The sequence below is a fragment of the Juglans regia genome, chromosome 2 (genome assembly GCF_001411555.2).
Source record: "Juglans regia cultivar Chandler chromosome 2, Walnut 2.0, whole genome shotgun sequence".
Taxonomy (NCBI): Eukaryota; Viridiplantae; Streptophyta; class Magnoliopsida; order Fagales; family Juglandaceae; genus Juglans; species Juglans regia.
The window spans coordinates 27,156,981-27,183,517 of NC_049902.1; the positions used below are offsets into that span (position 1 = coordinate 27,156,981).

The window sequence follows — 26,537 nt, forward strand, 5'->3', positions numbered from 1 at the left end:
CTAAGCAAAGACATCCTTATGTTCGGCGAGTAATTATTTCAATTGTTGCCTTTCTTCACGCTCCATTTTAGTCCCGACCCTCAATCTGGCTTTTGGATGAGTTGGATCTAAAGTGATTAGTTCAAGGGGCTCATCAACTTCACCTTGCTTCAGGGCCCTTTCATCTCTGGTCTCTACCTTGTGCACAATGATCTTAGGAGGGGGTAGGAATTGTTCGTTCAGCGTCGGCAGCTCAGCTACTCAAACGTCCCTTTCTCCATCTTTGAACTCCTATACGTAGCATTCGCTAGCCAACACCTGTTTGCTGCACACCTCCCCCAATGCCTATCTCTATAGAAAATTTTATCTTCATGTGGCACATAGAGGTAACAACTTTAAAGGTGTTTAGGGTTGGCTATCCGATAATGGCATTGTACGACGAGTGAGTCTTTACTATCAAAACTAAAAAATTCGGTCAACGTGGTGGCTATGTGTGAGCCAAATTTGCAAATACCAGCAGAGCGATGGACTCGACTGGTTACACTTCTCCTGAAAACCCTTTCAATAGAGGTGGGAGACGGGCGCAGTCTGCTTTGATCGATCCCCATTTTCATAAAAGCATCTTAAAAATGATATCAGCTGAACTGTCGTTATCGACCAATATCCTATGTGTGGTGTAATTAGCTATCAACATCATTACTACCAACACATCATCTTGTAGGTAGATTACTCCATTATAGTCATCGTCATTGAAGGATATGGTGGCTGTTTGTCTTGACTTCGGTAGTTTAGCTGGTCTTTAAATGCTGAAGAATTCTTCATATCTAGCTCTGTGAGCATCGGCTTTTCTTCTAGAGGAAGTTGGGTCGCCTCCAGCAACCCTTCGACAATGGTGCGGATTTCGCCTAAGGGAGTGTTGTTTTGGTCTTGACCTTGGCGAGAGGCCCGGGTGTGGTTCTCTCTCGTGGTCTTTCCCCTTTTGGGGCTTTCACTCCTACGGGCCTACGACGACTCTACTCTCAATCCTGTCTCTATTCACCCGATTGCCTTGGTGGCCAGAAATTCCAGGCAACTAGTCGGTCGGAGCTCCTTGTTGCCTTGCATTTCCTTAATTCTTCGCTGTAAGGAATGACAGTCCTCCGTTCGATGTCCCCCTACATTGTGATAGCTGCAAAATCATTGTGTCCTTTGAACGTGGCCATTGTCGTCTCGAGTCGATTCCTCAGTCTTGTCTTGGACATTCATGCTAGAGTATTGGACCCTGGTGTTCAACGTTCGCATAGAAGCACCTCATTCTCGCCTTTTGTAGTGTTGGTTCTTTCTTGTCTTTGAGTCCCTTTCTCAATCTCTTCCGTGACCAACTTTCTTTGTTCAATCCTCCGACTGTTCCATCTCCAACTTTCTTGGTGCAGTCAGGGCGTAGAGTATCCTCAACATTGACAAAGTTGTCTACACATTCCATGAACTCATGTAGAGTAGTTGGGGTCTTCCTTGCCAGCTCCGTCATGGATGGATTTTCGGGACGAATTCCTCCCAACAATGTCGTTAGCGTAATTTTTTAGTCTTGATTGTCCACAGTCATTCGTTCCTTATTGAAACGGATGATGCTTGACTTTAGGCTTTTGTCTTCCCTTTGTTGAACGGTAAGGAGATACACGACATATCTCCTTCTTCTACTCGCCATAGATTAGGTCAAGAATTGCCTACCTAGCTCCTCAAAGCCGTCTATGGAGCCCAACTGTAGCACTCCAAACCATCCTTGGGCAGCTCCCTTCATGTAACACCCCGCTCCTCCCTTCTGACATAAGCAAGTTCCGAGGACGGAAATTATGTAACACTCTGCCTTTCTCTCTAAAGACTGCGAGTCTCATTATGCGTGTCGAATCTCGATGGCATGTTCCTAAAGATATTATGTGATTTCTAAAGTACGCCCAGTGTTTTAAATGCACTAAAAGTATTTATATGAGGTATTTCCAGTGTTATTGAACTAAGTTTGATTTTAAATAAGACAATTATAATATTTTTGAAGAGCTCCAAAAATATTTATTTGTCAGAAATCATTTTAATATTAATTATTAAAATTATTTCAGTTATTTAAAATATTATAAGATTTGAATTATGTTGAAAACTCTAATTAATTAAATGGTTTGATTCTTTTAAAGATATTAAATAAGACTTCATCATTTATTAATGATGAAGGAATATTATTTTATGAACTAAAGTTTAGTTTAAATAATATTCTACTTTAATTCCTTTTAGTGCTTTTAATTAAGTTAATGTTTACGCATTTTCAAATCAGTGTTTTAATCCTCCACCGTTAGATTGTCTTGTAGATCCCAAGATGAAGGGTCTGGATTAAATACTCAAACACTCTCTCTTTCTCCCTCACTTTTCCCTTCCCTCCCTCTCTCTCTCTCTCTCTCTCTCTCTCTCTCTCTCTCTCCCCTTGAGCGCGATGGAAACCCCCTCCCCCTCACCCGATCAACTTCTTCAAGCTCCAGCTCCAACGAGCACCACCACAGGGTCTCCTCTGACCCCCCCTTCCTCCTCCCCTTAACCCAGCCGCCTTAGCTCCTCTTTAGACCTGAACACATGGGTTCACCATACCCACGATCGAGCTCTGCCACCAGAAGCCTCCTCCCTCATCGGCGACCTCCCCTAGCCACCCCCATGCCCAGCCAAGCCTCCCTCCTCCCGCACACTTTCTCACTCTCTCACGGGTGTTCCTCCACCTCACGGCTAGATCTGTCGCCTCCAACCACCGTGCCACCACTCCATTGCCACTATGCCCCTCCACGGCACCTCCTAAGCCCTTCCATGGCCAGCTGTAGTCCCCAGCTGCCTCTAGGTTCACACGAACCCTCACCCTCTCGGGTGCACTGTACAGGGCCAGATCCGTTGTGTTCCACCCCTCATCGCCACCACAAGGCCACCTTGAGCCTTTCCAAGGCCACACCTAGCTATTCCCATGACCCAACCCTCCTACGCATAGATCCACACCCGTAGCTGTCTCTAATGGCCAAAACAGTCACTATACGTGGGTTAGCCGCCACGTACGACTCTTCTGACGTCATCAACCGTGACAATCAGGAAACAACACATGAGTTATCCCGACAATGGTATAACCCTCTCTCCCTTGTTATTTATGTTATATATTAGTTGGTTGGTTGGTTAGGTTGTGGACTATGCTGATAGCAATTATGGAGTTTGTTGTATTGTGATGTGCTGTGTAGTGAAGTGTTGGGCGTATCTGTGTTGTATGATGTGTAGTGTTGTGGACTGTGTTGTGAAATGTGATTGTGAAGTGTACTCTTGTGGCGTAGTGTGGGATAAGGAGATTATATATAAAATATACCCTACTGGCGTAAGGTGGAATAGGAAGAGTACACGTGGAGTGTACTCTGTGAGGCGTGGCGTGTGTGAAGGGAGTATACACGTGGAGTGTGCTCCATATGGTGGAGTGATGCATCATGTGGCGGGTATGCCGTAGTGGTGATGGGTCATAGCGTGTATGGAAGGAGTACACGTGGAGCATACTCCATGAGGCGCAGCAACACACCATGTGGGGTGTCGCAAAGATAAGGATAGTTGTGTGGTTGATGGGTGTAGAGCTTGGTGAGTAGTGTCAGGAACTATGGAACAGTGTCCCGAAGTAGCTGTGATGTGGCCTATAGTTTGAGGTGACAAGTGTCACCATGATTGACTTATAGCTGGGAGTATGTGTGAAGTGGCAGAACAAGTGTAAGAGTGCGCAGCAGAAGCATGATTGGGGAATGTCACGAAGTGACATGGTTACTGGCAATCGTGCTTGTGATGGGTGAGGAGTTAGTGTAGGAATGACGTAGCAGGAACGTGACAAGATATCACAATGTGATAGGAGTACGTGAGAGACCGTATTAACGATGAGTTAGGAGTTGGCATAAAAATGACATAGCGAGATGTCAGGTGACATGACACGGTCACGGTGTAACTTGGGAGTAGTCTCGAGCTATATGACGTGACGTAAGAATTAAGATGTAGTTGTGAATGGAGTCTTGTTGTGTTAAGTGTTGGGATGAACTGTTAAAATGGACGGGTAGCATCTAGTCAGGTTAAGAGAAGGTTGGTATCGGAGTATAGCGCTTGTCCCTATGGGCATGTGATCAACGTGTTATACTTTGATCTTAGGTGATAAATGGGGTAAGATACATGTGCGACACAAGTGCCAAACGGATTCACCATATGTAATAGGTAATATGTCCTAAGCATGGTTACATGGTGCTTAAGCCTCGGAGTTAGCTTAGAGCCGTGTGGCGTGTATGGATGGAAATGAGGATTAGTGTGAGCTAAGGTGCATGAAGGTAGTGACAAGTGTATTGTCTAGGATTGGGATGTGAGACTTCGTTGGTCTGAATCATGCGTCGGAATGTGGTCAATAGGAAGAGTAAGATGAATGTCTTAGTGTCTTAATCTTAAGGTAAATCATGGGTTCACTTTAGTGAATGGGCACTTGAGGTAAGACCTTGAGTTTGGAAGATGTAGTGACCGTAAGTGGATCCCGAAGGTTTTAACATAGTAAAGGGCATGTAAGAGCACGTGATAGAAGGAGAGTGTTCCAAGTGAAGTGTAGCTCTATTTAGAGTTTAAGTTGCTTCTGCATTAGATAAAGAATGACGTCAAGGTTATGTGTATGCATGTAGGTTGTCATCTGACACGCATATGAATGGACTGCATGATAGGAAAGTAGCATGGAGTCCAGGTAAGTATTATGTTCATACTTTTCTAGAGTTTTCTAAAATATACGAAATGAAAATGAAATGTTTTTCCCTTACGAGGCCGTACTAAACGACTCGAAAGATGTTTTACAAAAGCATGCTAAGTATAAGTGTTAAAATGTATACGTATGTAATGGCCTTTCTTGGCAGCCCCTTTTTACGCAACCAAAGTATTAATTATACACATGTGAATGGATGACTATACTCTGTATCTATTGTATGTATTTTCTACAGAAAGATGTGTTGAGGCTTATGCCTCGAGTTTTAACTGATGCTTTAAACGACGCAAAGAAAGTATATTATTTTAAAAGGTCCCTATAAACTAATGTTTTAAGAATGCCATGAACCGATGTTTTATGGATGCCATGAAAGACGATATTTAAGCCCATGCTTTTAAATGACGTTTTTCATTAACAAACTGTTAAATGAAAGATAGAGCTGAAATGGACTGAAAGAAAGGATTGAACGTTTAATACATGAAAATACGTAACGGCCACATGAACAAATGAAAAGGGTACTGAATGAATGGTCAGATTGCAATGCTGGGTAAGTAGTACTGGTAGTGCACCCAGTGCTGCCCCCTGACTGAAAATGGATTCACAACCCTTGGCCATGGGTGGAGTCCAAGTTCAAAGGAAGACCGCTAACCCCAATACACGGGACGTAACAGTGTGTACCGGCCAATGAAAGTGATAAGAAAGAATGTATAAATGTATAAATGCATCGCATTCTTTAAGAAATTAAGGCACTGACGGAATAAACGTTTTACGAATAGAAAGCCCATTTTTAAAGAAAAACTCCGTTCAGTGATGCTTTCAAATGAACACACGCATGCATATACGTATAGTATGTATGGAATGATAAATGCATGAATGAAAATTTATGTTATTATATTTTAGCTGTATGAAGTAATGCTTACGAGTCATCGATTCATTTTAGTTTTTATATATACCCCTCCCCCTACAGGGACTAAATGAGCAGTAAGCGTCAGGACGGACACGGCCTAAGGGAAAGAGCACAGAAGTCTAGGCATGAGAGTTTTAACTGTATGAGAGGCATTTTTATCTTAAGATTAATGTTTTCCGTTGTAAACCTTTTTTATTCTAAATCACATTTTATTTTATAATGTAGAGTCTTGCACCCTAGGTATGGAAGCAAAAAGTTTTAAATCGAACGATAATTCCCGTCGTCTTTTCTAAAATCATTTTATAAAAAGTCTCACCATAAAGATAGGCGTTACACTTCGGGGTTAAGGGAATGCCTGATATGCAATCTCCCCAGGGAAACCATGGACTGTTATAAGAGTTTTGAATGTTTTCAAATGCTCGACGGGATCTTTGGATCCATCATAAATCTCAATCTGTGGAACTTTGAATTTTGGCGGGAGTGATGTCATCATGATCTCCACATTCTACAATAGGTTGGTGTTAGTGAGTAGTTGGTTAACGAATCAAGAGGCGTAATTTTCTGGGCCATCTCCTCATATTTGTCCATGAGGCTATGTAAATCATGGTGCATTTTGCTCTTTTCATCATCGTCGCCAAGGAGCCTACCTGTGCTCTATGATGCTGCCTCTGCCCCCTCTGCATGGCTAGGTGCAGCAATGGCTTCTCCCAATGTGGCACTCCTACGCTTTAAGGCATCATTATGTGTTGGCCTCCATCTCCGCCATCATTCTTCTTAGCTTTTCTTCCATTTTTGCCAATCTTCCTTCCATGTTTGTCGAAGTAGCTTCTTGATCTTGGGTCGCTTAGGAGCGTGTTGTTGCAGGTATGCAAAAGGCACGTTGAAATCAGAGATCCCACAGACGACGCCAACTATTATAGACATGTTTCGAACCCATGCAAATTCCCGCAACAAACCTACACTAGAAGAACCAAGGAAGGCTGGAAGGGTATAAAACACCCCCAATGCCTAAGTCAGTCAGATTGTATATATTGTTTCTCCGTATGTTAAAGGTTTAGTTTTTCTTACTTTGAATGTGAGTTCCCTTCAATATATATAGAGCATGGAATAGAGTGATGGTGTTTGGGTAACAACCCAATCCGTTGTTTAAGTTTGGCTCAAGGCTGTTACTATTTGAATTGTCCATTATCTTATATGAGGTGTTTATCTAGAGGAAAATCGAGACCTTTATATCGTTCTGGGGAGATTTGGGATATAACCTTATCCATGGGTTTGCCCCCTCGGCTAGGGTTCGTTGTTAATGTGCATACTTGGGCACTCTTCAGTGTTGGTGTTGACAAGTGGGTTTTGTTGGCCTTTAAGGTGTGGGGTTAGCCCACTAGCAAGGGAGGACCTTTGACCTAGGGGTGGCAATATGTGACACAACATGTTAACCCAATACAAACACGACAAGATAAAAGTAGGTTAGGGTTCAGCCTTAACGGGTTCGGGTCAAAATGGGTTAACCTATTAAGACACGATTGCTTAACGGGTCACTAACGGGTCAACCCGTTATAACCCGTTATAACCCGTTAAGAAAATTAAATTTACCTTTATACCCTTGACCTAAAATTCAAAAAAACCCTAAACATGTTACCTAACCCACACCGCCCCCTTCACTTTTCTAACTTTTTCAGTTTTCTAACTTTTCTTTTTCTCACGCCACACCCCCTCTCTTCGTCTCCAACCTATGGCCCCGCAGTGACTCCCTCTCCCCTCAATTCTCATCTCACGCCGCCCATCATCAGTTCTAACTCTTAAGTCTTAAGTTTCTAACTTTTCACGCCGCCCCCTCTTCGACTTCAACCTAGTACCCCATCGCCCACGGTTCCGCCACGCTCACGACGCCGCTCTAGGCCTCTTCAACTCGCCCGTCACCCACGCAGACTCAAAGTCCGTCGCCCATCCACTATCCAATTCTCTTCACGCCGTCCATCACCCACGCAGACTTAAGTCACAGACTCACGCCGCCCGTCGCCCAAGCCTTGTTAGGGACCCCGGTCAAGTCCCTAAACACTACGACCTCCTTGCTTAGAATCTCCTTGTGATGACCAAGAACATGTTCCTCTCTTGCTTGGTTCAAGTGCAATGGTTGCCAAAGTGGCAATGGTAGTTGGGTGAGGTTAGGCGTTTAGGCTTGTTTAGGCGAGTGAAGGTGGCTATGGATGATGGGGGCACGGCAATGGATGCATGTAGGGTTGGCGCCACTTAGGGTTTAGGGTTAGGGTTGGATGAAGGAAGATGGAGCTAAGGCAAAGAGATGGGCGGCTAGGGTGGACGACACAATGATTGCTTGATTGGTTGATGGAGAGATTTTAGGAATGATTCCTAAAATCTTGGAACTCCAATAAGGGAAGAGGTGGCCGGTTAGGGATGATGGGATGATCACTAGGTTTCCTAACTTGTAGGAATCCCAAAATGGAAAGTAAGGTAGGCGGCTAGGGCAATCCCAAGTTAGGCAAGTGTTGGCCGAACAAAGGAAGTTGGCTAGGGTTTGATGAAGGGGGCGGCAAGGCTATTTATGGAAGTTAGGCTAGGGCAAACACTATAGTGGACGACACTAAGTGTTGTGATGGATCAAATGAGGCACTTGTGATGGTTTCGGCAAGGGACAGTTGATGAACACAATGTATTCACAAGAACAATTCAAGAATAACTCAAGAACACTCCAAACAAATAATAAGATCAATGTAGAGAAAATAGAGAACAAGGAAATAGATGAATAATACTCATAAGATTGATAAACCGAATCACACTTATTCACGAATTGCAATGTGTGATTCTCTCCTTAGGGATTCACGAATTGCACCCCAAAAAGCCCAAGTGCAAAGCACCGAACAAGTGATCTCAAGTACAAAGTTGTCCCAAAAGGAAATTGTCAAAAGATGTAAAAGAAAAGACTAAGAGTCCTATTTATAAGAGTTACAACTTGGAAACCCCTATTAGGTCCCTTGTAAATAAATAATAATGAAATAAAAAAAAAAATTGGATAGTGGCATGGACCACTCATTGCCATGACATGCATGGGCCCATGGTGGGCTAAGTGGTTGCATGGTGGTCTTCGGGATGGCCCAAGGCTAGGTGGTGCGGTATGGCTTGCTGATGGTGAGTCATGTGGGTGCACTGCATGGCCTAGGCTGGTGGCCTAGGCGCTGGCTGCAAGGCATGGGCTATAGCGATGCGCTGGATGGCATGCCTGGTGGGCATGCCACTGGCCTGCTCTGCAAGGCACGGGCTGGAGCCGTGCGCTGGATGGCATGCCTGGTGGGCATGCCACTGGCCTGCTCTACAAGGCACAGGCTGGAGCCGTGCGCTGGATAACATGTCGCGAGGCATGCCACTAACCTCGCTGGTGTGCGGCATGGGCCGCACACTGGGGCGTGCGAAGGCTGGCGCGCGCATGGGTGTGCGCCTAGGCGGGTGCAAGAGCCGCGCGCTCATGGGCGTACGCAAGGGCAACGCGCGCATGGGCGTGCGTCTGAGCCGCGCGCACATAGGCATGCGCAGTGGCGTGCGCAAGCGCATGCGCATGGGTGTGCTCAAGGGCCCCGCGCGCAGTGGCGTGTGCAGGAGCGCGCGCAGGGGCGTGCGCCCCTTAACCTCACTAGCCCGCATGCTGGGCGCCCCGTGAGTGTCAACGCGCGAGCCAAGGCATGCATGCATGCTGGGCGCCTCGGGCGTGATACGGCACGGGCCAAGGCATGCATATAGGCTTGCCGAGGTGTTGTTCTTGCCCTCCAAGGTCAATGTTGAGGCTTGTCCCGAGGCCACTTTCCTAGGGTTTCTAACAAGCCCGTTGCCCACGTCGCGTCGCCCACTGTAAGTCAATCTAGCCGAGATTTCTACTCTACCTTTACCTAGTGTTTGGCTGCCGAGAAAAAAGAAAAAAAGATGGGATCCTCATGCGATTTCTTCTTTGGTTGTGTAAATTAGATGTGTAAATTAGTTTGCTTGTGTTAGAGTACCCTAATCATCTGGATTTGTAACTCGGTGGCTAGTCTTTGATTCTGGATTTGTGTAAATTTGATTCTGGTAAATTAGTTTGCATGTGTTAGATCCCTCCGTTTATTTCTTTTTGTCTTTTTATTTTTATAAATTTTAACATATTTTTACCTCTACTCTAAACCTGAGTACTTCTGTTTCAGATCTGTTGGACTACAAATTTCTCCTAAAATTTTGTTTGTTTTTTTATTTTACTCTTTTTGTTGTTCATGGTTGTATAGTTCATCTTCTCCATTTATTTTTTTTCGCAAAAAATTTAACAGGTCTTCATAGATTATGCGAAGAGTTGTAGACAATTGACTATAGATTTGAGAAATTTTTGCTTCGAATCTGTTGTACTGTATATTTGGAATTTTTTTTAGATCTTTTTTTTTTTTTTTGTTTATATTCTGAACATGGTGGATGCAGACATTTCATTTTAGATCAGTTTACTTTAGCTTCAGGTGCAACCTTTTTTTGTTGCTTATTTTTATAAACTCTGACATATGTGGACATTTTATTGCAGATTTGAGAAATTTTGATTCACATGTGTTATTGTATAAAGTTTGATTCTTTTCTATTTTTTTTGTTGTGCAAATCAGAATTTAAATTTGACGAGTTGACCTAAAATGTAATAAAGTTGGAGAACAACAAAGGCTTGGAGGACGCTTCACTTCCTTCTTCAAGTTTTAAATTTTTTTAGATCTGTGTTTTTATTATATTTGAGATTGTAACATTAATATATTTACAATGTGTGTTTTGTTTATTATATTTGGGATGTAATTTTAATATCTTATTACAATATGTGTGGATCATATTTGTTTGGTTTGTAATTTTAGACTTGTAGTTAATTTTTTATTTTTTATTTATATTTATATTTATATAAAATCAATCAGGTCAAATGGGTTGGGTCGGGTCGTGTCGTACTATGTCTGTTCAACCCATTAATTTAAACGGATTGAAACGGATCGTGTCGTGTCGGGTCATGTCGTATCGTGTCAATTTATTTTGTATTCGAGTTAACGTGTCATAACGGGTCGTGTTGTGTCAACCCGTTATATTACTATGTCGTGTTCGTGTTTGGAATTTTGACATGAAACCATTAACAGGTCATGTTCGTGTTGACCCATTAAGTATAATGTACATACTCTGACACGACACGAACACAACCCGTTAATACGATTTGATTCTTTTCTATTTTTTGTTGTTGTGCAGATCAAAATGTAAATTGGACGAGTTAACCGAAAATGTAATAGAATTTGAGAACAACAAGGGCAAAGAGGACACTCTACTTCATTCTTCAGGTTTTAAATTTTTTTAGATCTATGTTTTTATTATATTTGGTATTTTAATATTAATATATTTACAATGTGTGTTTTGTTTATTATATTTGGGATATAATTTTAATATATTATTACAATGTTTGTGGATCATATTTGTTTGGATTGTAATTTTAGACTTGTAGTTAATTTTTTATAGATATTATTTATATTTATATAAAATCAATCAGGTCAAACGGATCAGGTCGTGTTGTATCGTATCTGTTCAACCTATTAACGTAAACGGATTGAAACGGGTCATGTCGTATCATGTCAATTTATTTTGTATTCGAGTTAACATGTCATAACGGATCGTGTCGTGTCGTGTCAACCCGTTATCTTACCATATCGTATTCGTATTTGGAATGTTGATACGAAACCCTTAACGGGTCATGTTCGTGTTGACCCATTAAATGTAATTTACATATTCTGACACGATACGAACACGATCCGTTAACACGATTTGACACCCTTACTTTGACCTTCCACTATTGATCATCGCTGCAGAAGCAGTTTCTTGGAAAGTCTCCAAGCCAACTTTCGTAGGCTTAAAACATACAAGAGCCAAGCTGGTTGTTTTCCCAAATCATGATCGGAAAGACAAGATAAACATAATGGATTAACATGTTTCAAAATGCAAGCTACTCATTGTTTTTTGCGTTTCAAAATTCCTTATTCCTCTTAAAACCTAGATTCTCTTAACAAGTGGGCGATTCAAGCCTTATGACAAGCATCATGTGGAGTGCATGAACTAATGAGATGTTGGCAGGGGCCGGCTATTAAGCGAGTTAGGCAATTGCCTAAGGTTCTTAATAGAAGAAGGCCCTCAAAAAAAATATATATATATATATATATATATAAAGTAAAATTTTTTAAAAATATATATATACCCAATAAAAAATTTTAATTAACTCAATGAGAATGAAAATATAAACAAGATCAAATAGATATTATGTAATTACGAATTTTTAAAAGTATCACAAATAATAATTATTTTACTTATTCTCCTTCTAAGAATATACTTCTTTTTTATCATTAGTAGTTTAATATATAACTAATGTAAAAATTATAAATAGTAAAATCTAATTTTTCAGTATTCATAAAAGGTTTTTGTATAATCCTTTGAAGAGGCAAATGGTCCACTTTTTTTTAAATGTATAAGTTGTTTATAGTACTTTATTGACAATAATGATTATAATTGTGTCTAAGAGTCTAAAGTACTTGTAAAACTAGATTTGATAAAATTCTCTCTAAATCAAAAACTTCCGAATAAAGATTACGTCAGTTATTAGTTGAAAATGTGGTATAAAATCTTAATCTATAATTTTACTATACAAAATGATAAGAATTGTTTTTAAATAAAAATATAATATAAAAAATAAAAATAAATTTATTTAATTTTACCTTTAAAAAAAAAAAAAAAAAGTCTTTTCAAAATTTTAACCTTAGGCCACGCACCTATTGAGCCGGCACTGCATATTGGTTCCCGGATGAAGAAGGTCGACGAGAAGGAAGAGAAAAATTAGTGAGATGAGTTCTCCCGACGCGGCACTCTTTCGCCTTTTTTTTCATATGATTCGAGAGAATTTTTGCTATTTACAAGCCAGTATAAACATACAACTTGCGATAGAATCTATTAGTTATTAAATAAATAAAAATAATAATTTTTTTATTATTATTAGTATAAGTTATTAGTCTAAAGACTTTTACATTAACTTGCTCTAATCATGTTATACTAATAATTTTTTTATTAGTATAAAGACTTTTACATTAACTTGCTCTAATCATGTTGTAGCTATAAAAAGAATATATCAACACAATAATTATTTTAGTAATACTACATACGGTCATGTAGTATGTAAGTATTGTATAGTCGTTTTAAAAAAGAATGAAATTTATTATTAAAAATTTAATTTTTTTTAAATAAATCTCATATTTATTTTTATTTTTTAAAATAACTACGCAACAGTTGTGCACTCACAACTGTAACAATTATTTATCTAATTATCTATTGGAATTGATTTGAAAGACTTCAGTGAGATGTTGGGCATTGCAATAAATAATTTTTATTTTTATTTTCCTATGACCAGACCAATCAAGATTTTGAATTTTGTACCGTTCTGGTCGGTACAATCGAAATATTTCTTTTCCGTGGCATAGTCGGTACAATAAAGGGTATAATTTCGTATCAGTCAGAATTTCGACCGTTTCAGCCCGTACTAACCGATATTTTGGCTTTTACTTTTTTTTTTCATTTCTTCAAACTACAAGTTTATTTTTTGGCCCTCAAACTCAAATTAGACTATTTATAATTTATATATATTTATATACAATTTATTTATATATAAACTATTATTTTAAAATATAATTTATATATATAGACTATTTTGAAATAATATCCGAAACGGTTTCAATATCAAAATATCTCATTTCAATATCTGATCAAATTAATCATAAATACGGTATTCAAAACATTGTCACCAATCCCACGGTTTGAACTGAGAGTATTAGTATTAGATTGGTCATCTTATTCTTTAAATTTTGACTAATATGTAACTTTTTCACCTTTAGCTAATCATTCAAAACTTGAAGTCTACATTAGATTAGTCATCACATTCTCTATAATAATAAAATATTATTATTTTTTACTATTTTTATTTTTTAATTATTTTTATTTTATTTTCATAATCTTCAATAACTTCCAAAAAATTATATTTATTTTTATTTTCACAATCTAACAATCTATAATATAATAATCTCATATGTATATAGATGGTAAAATTTCATATGAATAAAAATCTTATATATATAATATAATAATTTTAAAAAATACTTTTAAACTTTCTATAATTTTTTTATATTTAAAAAGAAAAATAAGTTTATTGTAGCTTATAATTTAAATAAAAATAATTTAATTAATTTAATATAATATTCCGAGTGACTCAGTTTTGATGCGTCTCTATCCCCTCTCGTAAATAATATTTATTAAATTTAAAGATAAAAAAAATATTCGACTAATCCAATACCAATATTCCGAGTGACTCAGTTTTGATGCGTCTCTATCCCCTCTCGCTGACACACTTTGCTCGCTATAAATGCACCCACCAGCCACGCAACTTTAAGAGCGCACGCAACTTACGTTTCCTTTTAGTTATTATCGAGAATAAGCCAGAGCGAAGCAGATCAGTCTTCCGAGTCCAGGCGAGAGAGCAATATGGGTTTGAAGGTCTGCCTAAATCTCTCGTTTTTAAAATGTTCATGGAAATGCAACTTCGTTTGGTTTTTTGGCTGAGATTTGTTCTCCGTCGGAAATCATTTCCCGGAAGTAACTTTCTGGTCCAATTTTTTTCTTGGGTATTGATAAATTTTAAAATCATTAAGCATGCATCACCATCAAGTAGTTATATACAATGGTTTTTTTTTTCCAGATTAAAAAGAATTGTTAATGCTTTGTTTATACAATTTGGGTTAGATTCAAATAGGCTGTGGAATAATTTTTATTGGGTGTGGAAGGAATAGCTCAGATCTGGATATTATTCTTGTTTTCGGAGATTAATAAAATAGATGGAAGGAGGAAACTTGGGTTCAGTTGTTTTTACCATAATTTTATTTTCTGTACTTTGGTTTCTTCATTATCTAGGAAATTGGTATAACCTTTTGGATGGACTTGACAGGGTTAGATTGGCTTGTTTGATAATTTATCTGATTTTGCCTCCAAGGTATTTAAATTCCTGTTGACTTTTTTATTCGATTCGCTAGTTACCTTGAATTTTATGTTGAACCAAGCCATAGCATTGAACGGTATAATCTCGTGTTCAAGTTTTCTGAAAACTTAAATAAAAAGTGAAACTTAGCTATTGTCGAGAAATGAAGTTGTAGAAGTACCTCTTGTGCTGCTAAGAAATATGCTGCACCGGGTATCGGATTAAAGCTTGGATGACAAGAAGTGATCATTTATGCATTGTAAACAAAATCAGCGTGTATGCAAGGACTGGTGTCTTCTTATTGGCTAACTTTAGGTTTAGGAATGATTAAATTGTTATCTATCTTTGGAATTTCAAGGTTTTCATTATTCTTGGCATCATTAGTAGTGGGTCGAGCTCCATTTTTAGGATCTGACAACTCCCATGTTTTTTCTTTGGAAAACACACGTGAGAATAAAATTATAAATCCATTTATGGCTGAACTTTACTTAAAGGACCTTTTATGCTTTACCTGATCTATATCTCTCTTTGGCATTTGTCCATTTATCTAAATGTGTACCATTCCGAATGGGATGGGGTTATTGCAGGAGGAGTTTGAGGAGCATGCTGAGAAAGCCATGACCCTGCCGGAGTCTACAACAAACGAAAACAAGCTTATTCTTTATGGGCTGTACAAGCGGGCCACTGTTGGAGCAGTGAACACCAGTAAGTGTCTGGCTCAATTTAGTTTCTCATCATTTTAAATTTTTTTTCAGTCTTTGTTTTCCTGTTGCTTTCTAGACTAAAAGCTTTTTTTTTTAGGGAACTTAATTTGCACCATTCATGGCCTTTTGTATCTGATTTGCAGGCCGTCCTGGAATGTTCAGCTTGAGGGAGAGAGCAAAGTGGGATGCATGGAAGGCTGTTGAAGGTAACGGTTTCCCTATCACAGTTAAAGCAGTATGGTTATAACTTTGTTGTATCTGTGGTCTATTCTAAGAGACGTCAAACCTTTTTGTTTTCAGGGAAGTCCAAGGAGGAAGCAATGAGTGATTACATAACCAAAGTGAAACAGCTGCATGAATAAGCTGCGGCATCGGCCTGATGTCTTGTTCATGCAGAATGCCTCTTTGATTCCTTGTGTTTTAGAAAACGCAAATGTAATAATAAAAAAAACAGTATCTGTAGTTTTCAAACTTTTAGCGTGTCGTGTCTAAGTCCTGTGGAAGTGATTATGCCATGTTATATCTTTAAGAAATATGTTCGGTGTCTTGTGTTTAAAAGTTATCCACTACAGGGCCTGCTTTAACTAAGCTTAAATTATGCTAGAACTCTTGATTTCTACTCGACTATTTGGGTGGGCAATTCAGCTTGGGAAGCTTAATTAATCCCTTTGGATCATGTTACCCGGCAGCATCCAAACCTGAACTAATTGCCTGTTGTGGTCTGATAGTTTCTTTTTATTATCGGACTGAGGGGAATTTCCTCTGGATCTTCTGCCTGAAGTGTAAATTTCTCATTTAAAAGTTACTTCAGGTGAAAGCTTTAAACCCTGCCAGTGTCTATTCATTCACGAAAGGCAATCTTTGGTCTATAAATCAGGGAAATGCTTCCATTAGCAACATAAACCCCGAGTGTTGGTTCCAGGTGTAACGTCTCGAAAACGAATGACCATTACTAATGGAGTAAATGTATCTTAAAGAAGAAACAAAGAAGTCAACCAAATAAAAGAAGTAAATAGGGGGAAAGTCAAATCACATAATCGTGCCAACCGGTCATCTTCCTATGTTTTCGCTTTCTCTAATCGAAGATCTTGAGATTGTAAATATCAGTCTCTTCGAACATTTCATACTAACAAAATGCAGTGTACAATCATCATCTAAGACGACGCCCTCTTTGCAGGGAATGGGTGGGGACTAAATTTTTGGACCTAAAACCTGATCTATTTTTTACTTTTGCACTGTAGTTGTTGTAACGGGGTGTTTGTTGGGAGAACCCCACCCCCTCTTCTTGTATCTCGATTTACTTGTGTTATTGAAATGCATGCTTGATTAGAGAAGAAAAAGAGGGGCAAAGGGGCAATGTCTTTCATTTGTTGGGTCGTAGACTCGGGAGAGTTTGGAAAAATAAGAATCTAAGAAGTTAAAGAGAATCTACCCTTTTCTCAAAGGAAAGAAGGCAGGCATGTATAGGTATAAGAAGAACAATGCGTGCAATAGTACTGATCACCGTGAATATAGGACTTCAGCAGTGCCAGTGGAAAGTCCTTTCCAACTTCCATGGGGCCTCTAATAAGTTGTTCAATCTTGGGTCTGATATTATGCAGCAACAAAGTATATTTTCTTCTTGGTTTTGCTAATTTCGTGTTTAATGGGGCATCTGAAGTGGAATTTCTACAAGGACAGGGATTAAGTTCTACAAGGACAGGGATTAAGTTATAAATGGTAGAGTTTAGATAGTGAAAGAAGACGTGGTAAGCCATAAGTGAGGCTGTTAAAGGTATTCATAAAAAGAACTACATTCTCCCACCAAAAAGCATCAAATAAATAAGGATGATTTAGGGCTTGTTTGGATAGGGAAATGATCTCATCTCATCAATTCAACTTTTTCAAATTCTCACACAAAATATAATAAACAATTCAATTTTTTCAAATCTTAAAATAATAATAATATTAAAAAAATAATATTTTAATAATATTTTATTCAACTCATCTAAAACCATCTCGTCTCATCTCAACGAGCCCTTACTTTAATATAGACAGCTCTCTCTTCCTTGGGGTACCCCCAAAAATGTAGGTGTACTCACTGGCTTAAAGTTCCAATGCCCCACTTGAACCTAAACTTATTAGCAAACATTAATGGCTCCATCATCTTCCTGACACCAAGGAAATAGCTTTCAGAGTAGTTGAGAGTTGGGTTGTTTGGTTATCAACTTAAAAAGAATGGGGTATGGTATTAAACTTGATTGAGTGATATAGTTAGAACCAATTTATAACTATGTTATAATTCGATGATAAAATAATATTTATTAAAATTCTATTCCATTTTAAAATGTTTCATTTTGGCAAGGACTGACTATGATTTTGCCTCCCTTGTCTATCTTGTCAAAATGAAACCTTTTACGTGTAGATATGAAATTGACATTACAATGAGCTTTCAAGGATGAGGGAAAAAAGAGAAGAAAACCACATATCTTGCAGGAAAAAGGGAAAGTAAAGACTACACCCACCAAGGGTGTAGCCGGTCCCAATAAGGCCAAATGCCTTTTTTTTTTTCATTATTTTTTTAATACCCTTAAACATTTAAAAATAAAATTCACAATATCATTAAAAAATACTTCCTTAATCACTTTAAAAAAAAAAAAATTGTGGGGAGAATTCATCGGACCAAACTCTTGGTGACTTCAGCTTTTTCCAAGTAAAAATGACCAAAGAGGGTAGCAATTCCTCGAGATTGAAAGAAGGAATCGTCCAAGTTATAAATCTTTGGAATCACCTGACATATTCTATAACAGCAGTGTTCATACAAAAATTAAGCCAGAACTGCATAGATCATCACTAGATCTCAATATTTTCCTGTTGTCTTGGGATGGATGTTAAAAGTATGTTTCCCAGTTTACCTTTGCAATTATGTGTAGAGTAAGTTTTGAAGATCTAGTAATAGGTTAAGATGCTACCATAAACAAAGTGGAAAGTTAATTTACATGAGACATCTAACTGCCACTACGGCTTAGAACAGTATGATACCAACAGAGGATATATCTTTGTTTGGATCGAGATGGGTTGGATATCCGATATTCTATTGAACGAAAGGATACCTTGAAAGATAATAATCCCTTACACGAGAAGCACCATCTCTAGCAAGAATCCCTTCAAGATCTCCTATAATTCTGGCCAACCATATCTCTAAATTCCTCTGGATTTCCTTTAAGTTGTTCATGATCGAGTCCAAAGATCTCCTTGTGGTCAGTTTGGCCTGGCTCCCCACCTCATCCCCATAATAACTCTTCGCAACTTCAGTTTGTAATGCCATGAGCTTCTGTCCAGTTTCTGATGCACGTTGCTGAAGTCGAAATGCCTCGAGTAGAAACTCTGTTTGCCTTTGCGTTCGAAACTCTGGACTAAGGGTTGGTTCACAGGGATCACTAGCCTGCTGTAAATATGTGGTAAGCAACTTTTAGCAACATTACAAACGGAAAAGTAATTTTACCTATAATACAAACAGAACAAAAGAAGAACAACCATTTGTAGGGGCAGGCTGAGGTTTGGGGTGGTGTTAAGGGGGAGAGGATCATTTACAGGCACATGCTGAGGGGAGAACTTGCAGTGTCAAAGGAATGTTTCACCGATCAGATCAAAGGAAGCACCGAGTGCAAAGAGGAATACCAGTCACAGGGCATATGATAGAACAACTCCTTGAGCTAACAAACTTTTGGGCCCCAAAAGCAAATGTATACTCTTCCACATCAAGATACTTCTAAAATTACTCAGTAATTGTGTCACATAGGATTTTGGCTCAAATTTTTTCCACAGGGCGAAAAGGCACATCCTTTTAGCTTCAATGCGCAGGACCAGCCTCATACATATGATATGGAGCATGAAAACAACGAGTCCCACATCCTATATGGAACAACCAGAGCTAAAAGGACCAAAGGTACACAGCCTTGTATATTTGAGGAACAAAAGTGTTTTTCAAGATAATGCTTCATTTGATTGATAAGGTATCTAAAAGGATCGAATGATAATCAAAGACTGCCCATGATTATGTGAAAGCACAAAAGCAATAAACTAGCAGCAGTTGAGAATTACCATTCTTCTGCATAGATCATCAATCTTCTCCGAAAGAGCTTGGCATCTCTTTGCCTGCTTCCTCATTAATGATGGTACTTTTGATAGATCACTCTTACCAACTTTTACTAAATTCAGTAGTTCCTGTTCAAGTAACTTTAGTTTAGAGGAAACTCCGGTGGATTCACCATCTACCTTCCAAGGGGATTCCCTTCTAGACAAGAAAAACATGTTTCGCCCCTCGTTAGTTGTTGAGTGTTGGCAATACATTCTTCAAAATGATCAGTGCTAGGCTGTTTATAAATTACCTTGGTACAAAATGCTTCATATGATACAATGATTCGAGGGATTCATACTGTACACCCTGCAAGATTAAACATTCAAACTTCAGGTCCAGAGGAAATACCTGCATTTTCTTTACAAATGTCCTTTTATATGTCAGTCACAATGTCAAATGCCTTACCAGTTTCTGAATCACTTATTGCATTCTATCTATAAAATTTGATCATTTCAACCTGTAAATGGTCAGAGAAAATCACACAATAGATGTTTGATAACTGCCAATTAAGTGTGATTTGTGAAGGCTTAATGGTTCATTATGTTTTACTAACTCTCAGGGACAGTATCCCGAGAACAGATTTCTGCCACAGAAGTCTTCAGTCTTTTAGCGAGTGCCTAAGATGCCACGTTTCAAAAAACCCCGGAGGAGCAGTTAAAGGGTGGAGGCAAAGAAAAATAGAAAACAAAGTAATAAAACAAATAAAGAATAAGGGACAGTCTGTAATATACATTAATAGCATTGGTAAACTGGATATAATTTTATTACTGCAAAAGTCACATTTCCTCTCTGAAAATAAAAGCTTAGATTGACAGCATGCAAAATGTTTGGCTAGTGATGAAGCTGATAGACCTGTGTACCAAAGATACAATGTGTTTCTGTATTAGTGGATAACTTTCAAACACAATTAATGGCTTTAGCAGTCAAGATTTGATGCCTTCGTCCTCTACTGATATTTACTTTAGACAGCCAACCTTAAGTGTTAAGAAGCAATATTAAAAGAAGAAAATGACCTCATAACTTAAGATAAGGGTGGTCCACCACTATCATTAGGCTGATTTGGGGGGATTTGAAATATGTTACTGTTCAACAAAGCTTTGTTGGGGAAATGGATTCGTATTCTCTAAGGGGAGAGAAGAGAGGGTGATGATCTTTTTTTGATAAGTAAAAAAAATAGGTTGATTATCCGGTCCTAGAGATGTATTTTTGAGGTTACAACCTGTTTCAATGCCCATCCCTTCAATTGGCTCTTCATTTCCTTGGAAGTGTATTTAGAGAAATAATGCGCCCTCGAAGGGTGCCTTTTCCCGTTTGCTTGGCAATCCTAGGAAATATCCCACCCACTGATAATTTAAGAAAGAGGCATATTGTAGTATTGTATTGGTGTTCCATGTGTAAACAAAATGGCGAAAGCATGAGTCAACTTTTCCTACATTATGAGCTGGCTAGGGAATTATGGGGAGAGATGTTCAACATTGTTGGGCTTTAGTGGGTGTTGTCCCAACAGTGGTGTGGAATGGTTGGCATGTTGGCAGAATCTTTATGGTGAACATAGAGATTCCAATGGAGGATTATCCCCCTATGATTACTGTGGTGTATTTGGCAAGAACGCAATGCTCAAACTGTTTTGAGTGTCAAAATGTTTTGAGTCTGGTTAAGGACAACATGCGAATCAAGGAAAAGATGCAAAATATAGATCAGTAGTGGTTCTAGTGACCCACTATGGAAGAATATCACTCCAGACCCATAAGAGGTACCAATGATTTAATTAATTTGAGTTTCGAAGATACAGCTTTCTCGATCAACATACAAGCAGAAGATTCACAAAATCACTTTCTTTCTTTTCTACAAGGTCGTGCCTATTCTCCAAGTCTGTGACAAGACTCTTAAGTATCCCTAACACAGGATTCTTCTATCCACGATATAAGAAATAGAATCCAAAATGACAATACAAGTGAACCAACGTCCACAGCAGAGGCCCTAATGTCAGAAATTGGACTTGACTTTAAGACCATCAACAACTAGGATATTATGCAATTATTCTGATCAATTTAAAAAAAAAATGTTCTTATAAATTTCTAAAGTGATGGTCAATTCAAATAAGGCTCATAATGTCATAAATTCATTAAGCAAGAATATATCATCTACTTTGTTAATATTTTCAGCAGTTCTTACTGTTTGCAATTTTTTTTGTTTCTCGCAGTCTACTCCAAAAACTAAAGGGTCCTAATTTTGAGGTAACCCATTTTATAATGAAGGATTTTAACCCAAGATAAATAGCCCACTATTCTCCAACAACAATCAAAAGGGTCCTTAACTGCCATTTCTCTCTGGTCTTGATCACCCAAGAATTAAATTGATGTTATTTTCCAACCATTTCTCAGCAACCAAATGAAGCAATTATAAAATAAGAGGAAGAAAATTGGGCAAACAGCATCAGTTTCAAATATAAATGAAGTAACCTTTTCTACAATAGATAGAAACAAAGTTTGCTGGTTTTGGGTTGTTCCCAGATTAGATAGAGGTTTCTCATGTAAAACAAGGCAGAAACTGTCAATGGACAGCTTTGCTGTCCATAATTCTTCTTTCCTTATTTTACTTATGCTTGTACACTTAGCATACAATTTTGACAGAATATAGTTTCCATATATAGGGTAAGAATCAGGGCTAGAATCATTTGGGAACTTACTTTCTTTCCATGTATAGCATTCTTGTAAAGTCTATATATAATATACAGAACACTCAAGGTCAATTCATTCGGCCATTCACACAATCTTGACAGAAACTACTGCCGAGCTTGTGCTTTTAAGTTCTGAAAACTAAACAAGCAGACCACCAAGCTTGATTTTTAAGATGAGCTTTGCTACTTATCATCCCCACACACCACACATTTTTTTTTTTTTTTTGTTTTATTCTTCTTAAACTAATTGAATTATTTTACTCATCATCCATATACCATACATTTGGTAAGAGAGAGAGAGGAGAAAAAAAAAAAAAAAAAAGCGTGGTGTGTGGGGATGATGAATAGAATTTTTCTTTTAAGATTAATTGCTCAAGGAGCCAGGCTTGACAAGCAGTAGCATGGGTCAGGCTTGATCATTTGTCAGGCGATTCATTCATGTTCGGTCGATTTAAAAATATCTCTTGGGAAAGCATTATAGTTCCTTTAGTTAGTAATCAAGAAATCATGACACGGGAGTAAGATAGTAAGAAGTTCTGAGGGAAAAATGCCCGAGAGTGAGGCAACCCAAAACTAAGCTCGTCAACTTAAGCACTAGTTTGCCGTGAGTTTCCAACCATTGAGTCTAATTCTGAGTTAAGACTTTCTTTGCAATAAACATATGATGTTATAGCAACAAAATTATGCGTTCCATCAATGTTTCTTTTTAGTTTTTTTTGCTGGCTCGGCCATCTATGTCAGTCAAGAAAGAGAACTGTTATACAAAGAATCATGCAAATACTAGATTCATGCATGTACAAGTACACCTCTATGTCTTGCTAATGCAGCATGTTACCATGCATGAAGATGCAATTGGATAGTTAATGGAATGGCTGATATACACTGATTAAGTCACGAAATGTAGGCTACTATAGAGAAGACTGGAGTACAGGAATCTTAATAAAAAACTTTGTTGAATCTCTTAACGCAAGGATAACTTCTTCTCTTTATTTTTTTATTATGGATAAAAATAAATTTATTAATACTAATGAAATAGCCGTTGCCCGAGTACACAAGGAGTATACAAAAGAAAACATCTAGTTACATTCTAGGAACCTGAACAAGACACAAGGAATCATGAACCTTAGTTCCATTAAGCACAGTAGCAGAAAACCAAAGCAATAGAGTGTGCACAAGGATAACTTCTATATCCTTGATAAAGTAGCTAAATGATTGACATAGGAAGCTGGTCAGGTTGGCTTTAGACATTCAGATTAGCACCTAAGCAAGATCTTTTTATAAACTTCTTGGTGCCCTGGAATAAGTGATTAATATTCCAGTATCACCCCACCTAGGCAAGTAGTGGCATCTGGATCACAAAGAAATGCCTATTCAAAGTCCTTCGACGTGGGTTGTAAAACCTCTTGTTATAAAAATAAAAATTTGAACATTATTATTAGGCTTTTAAAGTATCAAAAGAACTTCCCATTTGACAATATTAACATTAGACCTGAAAATTGAAGCAGCATTATTCTCCTAATGATTATCAGTTGGAATACATCTATCAAGCTCCTTTCGTAGAGTAAGATGCGTAAGCATGTGCTATATACTTATTTTAAGGAAGTAAACTTGAAATGCTTTCTTTTTATTTGTATCCAGTACAATCGAGGTACTTTAGTTCATTTAACCTCTCGATTGAGTCAATAAATTGGCAATCGATCAGATAGATCTTTATCGGATGATTGGCAATTATGTACTCCACCCTCTTTGTCCAAATTCTTCAAGGTCGTCTCTTTTTCTACCAGTGCTTTCATCTTGAACAAATTGATTCTTTATCCTATCCCATCCATCAGTGCTCATTAAACAAAACCTAACCATCTTTTATACTATATCCCATCTAATGCTCAATAAAGATCGTGGCTACTGTCTTATGAATATACTGAATCTGAATCATCTCTCTCATGTTGTTCACTCATGCATTAGATTGAAATCTTTCTTTCAACATATAAGCCTCTTCCAAGGGCCATTCTTTTTTCCCAACTGCTAAATAACGCTCAGTTAGAAATAGAGGAATTTGAACGAAGAAGAAATCACCCAATATTTTTTCAGTAAAGAACAAAAATGCCCTCGGTTCTCAATTTTCTCCGGCATCAATCCCTTCAAGCAATTCTAATACATTTTTATTTTCCTACCATTTTTAAGAAACCAAACGGGCATTAGAAAAGAAAATTTATACCTGGCCGAGATTAGCTCTTTCCGCCCAAAACTTGGAAGCCGAGGACGCCAACAACTCGGAATCAAACCCATTCTGCTGATGCTGATTAAGATGATCTTGTGGCTCCGGACCAGCATAAGCAAAGCTCACTTCAGCCGCACTCTCTTCTTCTTCCTCCCCAAACTCATGGGCAGCCGCGCTGGTCCTGGACATGAAGCTAATCATCTCGTCCCTCTCGCCCACCTCTCTCTCAAGCTCCTCCACGCGCGCCCTGTACTCCGCCTCCCTCTTCTCCAGCTCTGCCATCCTCTCCCTCAGCTCCTCGATCCCCTGCAGCAGCCGCCTCTCCTCCGACTGCCAAGCGTTCCGGTGGCTCGCGAAGATCTCCACCACCCGGGCGTTGGCCTTGGAGTCCTCCTTTCTGCGGGACTTCATCTGCCTCATCTGCTCCTCCGCTTGAAGGAGTCTCAAAGAGAGTTCCCGGACTTGAGTTTTTAGGGCTGGTACTAGAGATATTGAGTTCTTGGGAAGCAATGCCAAAGACACCGAGAAGCTCAGCCCCAGGTATCCACGCACAAGCTTCTTCATTTCCTCTTCTTGGTCTTCTTCTCCTTCTCCATCTTCTTCTAGAGGTCCTAGTTCTCGTTCTTCTTCTTCTTCTTCTTCTTCTTCTTCTTCTTCTTCTTTTTCTGCCATTAGTACGTCTTCGACTGAGAGTAAGACCTTCTAGTCTGACAGATACTAAGCTTGTTTTGCTTTGCTTTTCTTTTTGGAGGAGGGTCTGTTCTCTGATCAGTTTGTAATGCCTTTTCTTGTGTAGATTTTCCAGGTATTGGATTACGAAAATGGATCTTTCAGGGCACGGAATTCACGAAGATATCAAAGAAACCAACCAAAGTCCGGTCCTTTTTGGTGGACGCAGACGTACAGTTTGTGTGGTTGCAGACTTTAGAAACAAAGCGAATAAGGGTGAGCAAGAAAGGCTCCTTTATCTCATTCCCGAATCCCTGACCTTGCTTTCTCATAATCCATCTTTCTTTACATTTCTCTCTCTCCTCCCATTTAAGGTTACTTTCATTGTAGGATTAAGCTGAATTGATTTTAGTCTAATTTTAATTTTAATTTAATATTTAATTATTAAATTTATTTCAATTTAAATTTTTTTTTATATGTGGATCTCTAATTTTTTTAAGTTAACATGTTTTTATATGTGAGATCTAAAATTTTTTTTAATTTTTCATAAAAAATATTACACTCATCTTAACATCTAAACACATTTTAAACTCAATTTAGATGAATTTCACATAATTATCTTTACCACTCAATTCATAATTATTCATAAAAAAAACTAAGTTCAACTCAATATTTAAATGCAGCTCTTCATTAGACTTCGAAGATTTTTTTTTTTTTACCCGAAAATACAACAAACCTTATGAGAAAAAAACATAGCTCTAATTTAATTCATTCACTTTTTTTCCCTTACATATAGTTGGTTTGTACTCTATATCTTCCATTATGAGTTTTTAATGTCCTTAAAATCTCTTTGATATGTTAGCTAAATTTTAATTTATGATTGCTGATTTTCTTTTGCTTTAAATATAGAGTATTTATGTTATTTTGAATATTTACTTTAGAGTAATAATAGATATAATTTTAAGGTATATAAATTTTGTAAATTCTTTTTGAAAAAATATAGAATTCAAAATTAAAAAAAAAATAATTAATATAGATCTCATATTTACTCATATTTAAAAAAAATTAAAAATTAAAATATATTTTTTCTTTATTTTATGTTGACAAGTGAAATGATCAAATATTAAGAATATTCATCAAAATTATTTATACTTTTTTCTTTAATTTTAAGTAGACTGCAAATATAGATATGCCTTGAAGTGTATTTAATGCTGTTGAGAAATTATACCAATAATGACAAATATTTGTTTGATATCAAAATATTCATTATATGTATTTAAAAAAAAAAAAAAAAAAAAAAACAAACCACCTCGTGTCCATCTCACTCTAGAATGTAATCCACCAAAACGAAAGTGCAGGAGTTTGAGGAGTTTGGCACAGTGCAAAAGCCGAAAAGGAAGGACCTATTCGATTCCCTCAAGAAACAAGTGTCCTGTGTCCCACAAAAGACATGAATTATTGAGC

General features: G+C 37.9%; 2 protein-coding genes across 6 annotated transcripts; one reads left to right on the forward strand and one right to left on the reverse strand.

The window, feature by feature from the left end:
- Positions 1-14,027: 14,027 nt before the first annotated feature.
- Positions 14,028-16,010, forward strand: LOC109004014 (acyl-CoA-binding protein). Of its 2 annotated transcripts, XM_018982390.2 has the most exons (4): positions 14,028-14,204; positions 15,270-15,387; positions 15,530-15,592; positions 15,687-16,010. In XM_018982390.2, the coding sequence occupies exons 1-4, from the start codon at positions 14,193-14,195 to the stop codon at positions 15,746-15,748; spliced, it is 255 nt and encodes an 84-aa protein (XP_018837935.1). In that variant the 5' UTR covers positions 14,028-14,192; the 3' UTR covers positions 15,749-16,010. The 2 variants fall into 2 exon arrangements, with proteins under 2 accessions (XP_018837935.1, XP_018837933.1); XM_018982388.2 differs by lacking the exon at positions 14,028-14,204 and having other exon boundaries at positions 15,240-15,387.
- Positions 16,011-18,136: 2,126 nt separating this feature from the next.
- Positions 18,137-25,411, reverse strand: LOC109004013 (coiled-coil domain-containing protein 136-like). 4 transcript variants are annotated; one of them, XM_018982386.2, is made up of 4 exons: positions 24,402-25,411; positions 19,757-19,812; positions 19,470-19,659; positions 18,137-18,813 (listed from the first exon to the last, which is right to left on the reverse strand). In XM_018982386.2, the coding sequence occupies exons 1-4, from the start codon at positions 25,074-25,076 to the stop codon at positions 18,460-18,462; spliced, it is 1,275 nt and encodes a 424-aa protein (XP_018837931.2). In that variant the 5' UTR covers positions 25,077-25,411; the 3' UTR covers positions 18,137-18,459. The 4 variants fall into 4 exon arrangements, with proteins under 4 accessions (XP_018837931.2, XP_035543387.1, XP_018837932.2 ...); XM_035687494.1 differs by having other exon boundaries at positions 18,137-18,810; positions 24,402-25,406; XM_018982387.2 differs by having other exon boundaries at positions 18,137-18,810; positions 19,470-19,662; positions 24,402-25,405.
- Between the last annotated feature and the right edge of the window lie 1,126 nt (positions 25,412-26,537).

Excerpts from the sequence above, each read along its gene's own strand:
- LOC109004014 (XM_018982388.2), top strand. The coding sequence starts at position 15,255 with ATGGGGTTATTGCAGGAGGAGTTTGAGGAGCATGCTGAGAAAGCCATG. Across the intron at positions 15,388-15,529 it reads TGTTGGAGCAGTGAACACCA|GCCGTCCTGGAATGTTCAGC; the intron begins GTAAGTGTCTGG and ends TCTGATTTGCAG. Across the intron at positions 15,593-15,686 it reads TGCATGGAAGGCTGTTGAAG|GGAAGTCCAAGGAGGAAGCA; the intron begins GTAACGGTTTCC and ends TTTTGTTTTCAG.
- LOC109004013 (XM_018982385.2), bottom strand. The coding sequence starts at position 25,076 with ATGGCAGAAAAAGAAGAAGAAGAAGAAGAAGAAGAAGAAGAAGAAGAA. Across the intron at positions 19,813-24,401 it reads AAAGAGCTAATCTCGGCCAG|GGTGTACAGTATGAATCCCT; the intron begins GTATAAATTTTC and ends TTAATCTTGCAG. Across the intron at positions 19,663-19,756 it reads ATGAAGCATTTTGTACCAAG|AAGGGAATCCCCTTGGAAGG; the intron begins GTAATTTATAAA and ends TTTCTTGTCTAG.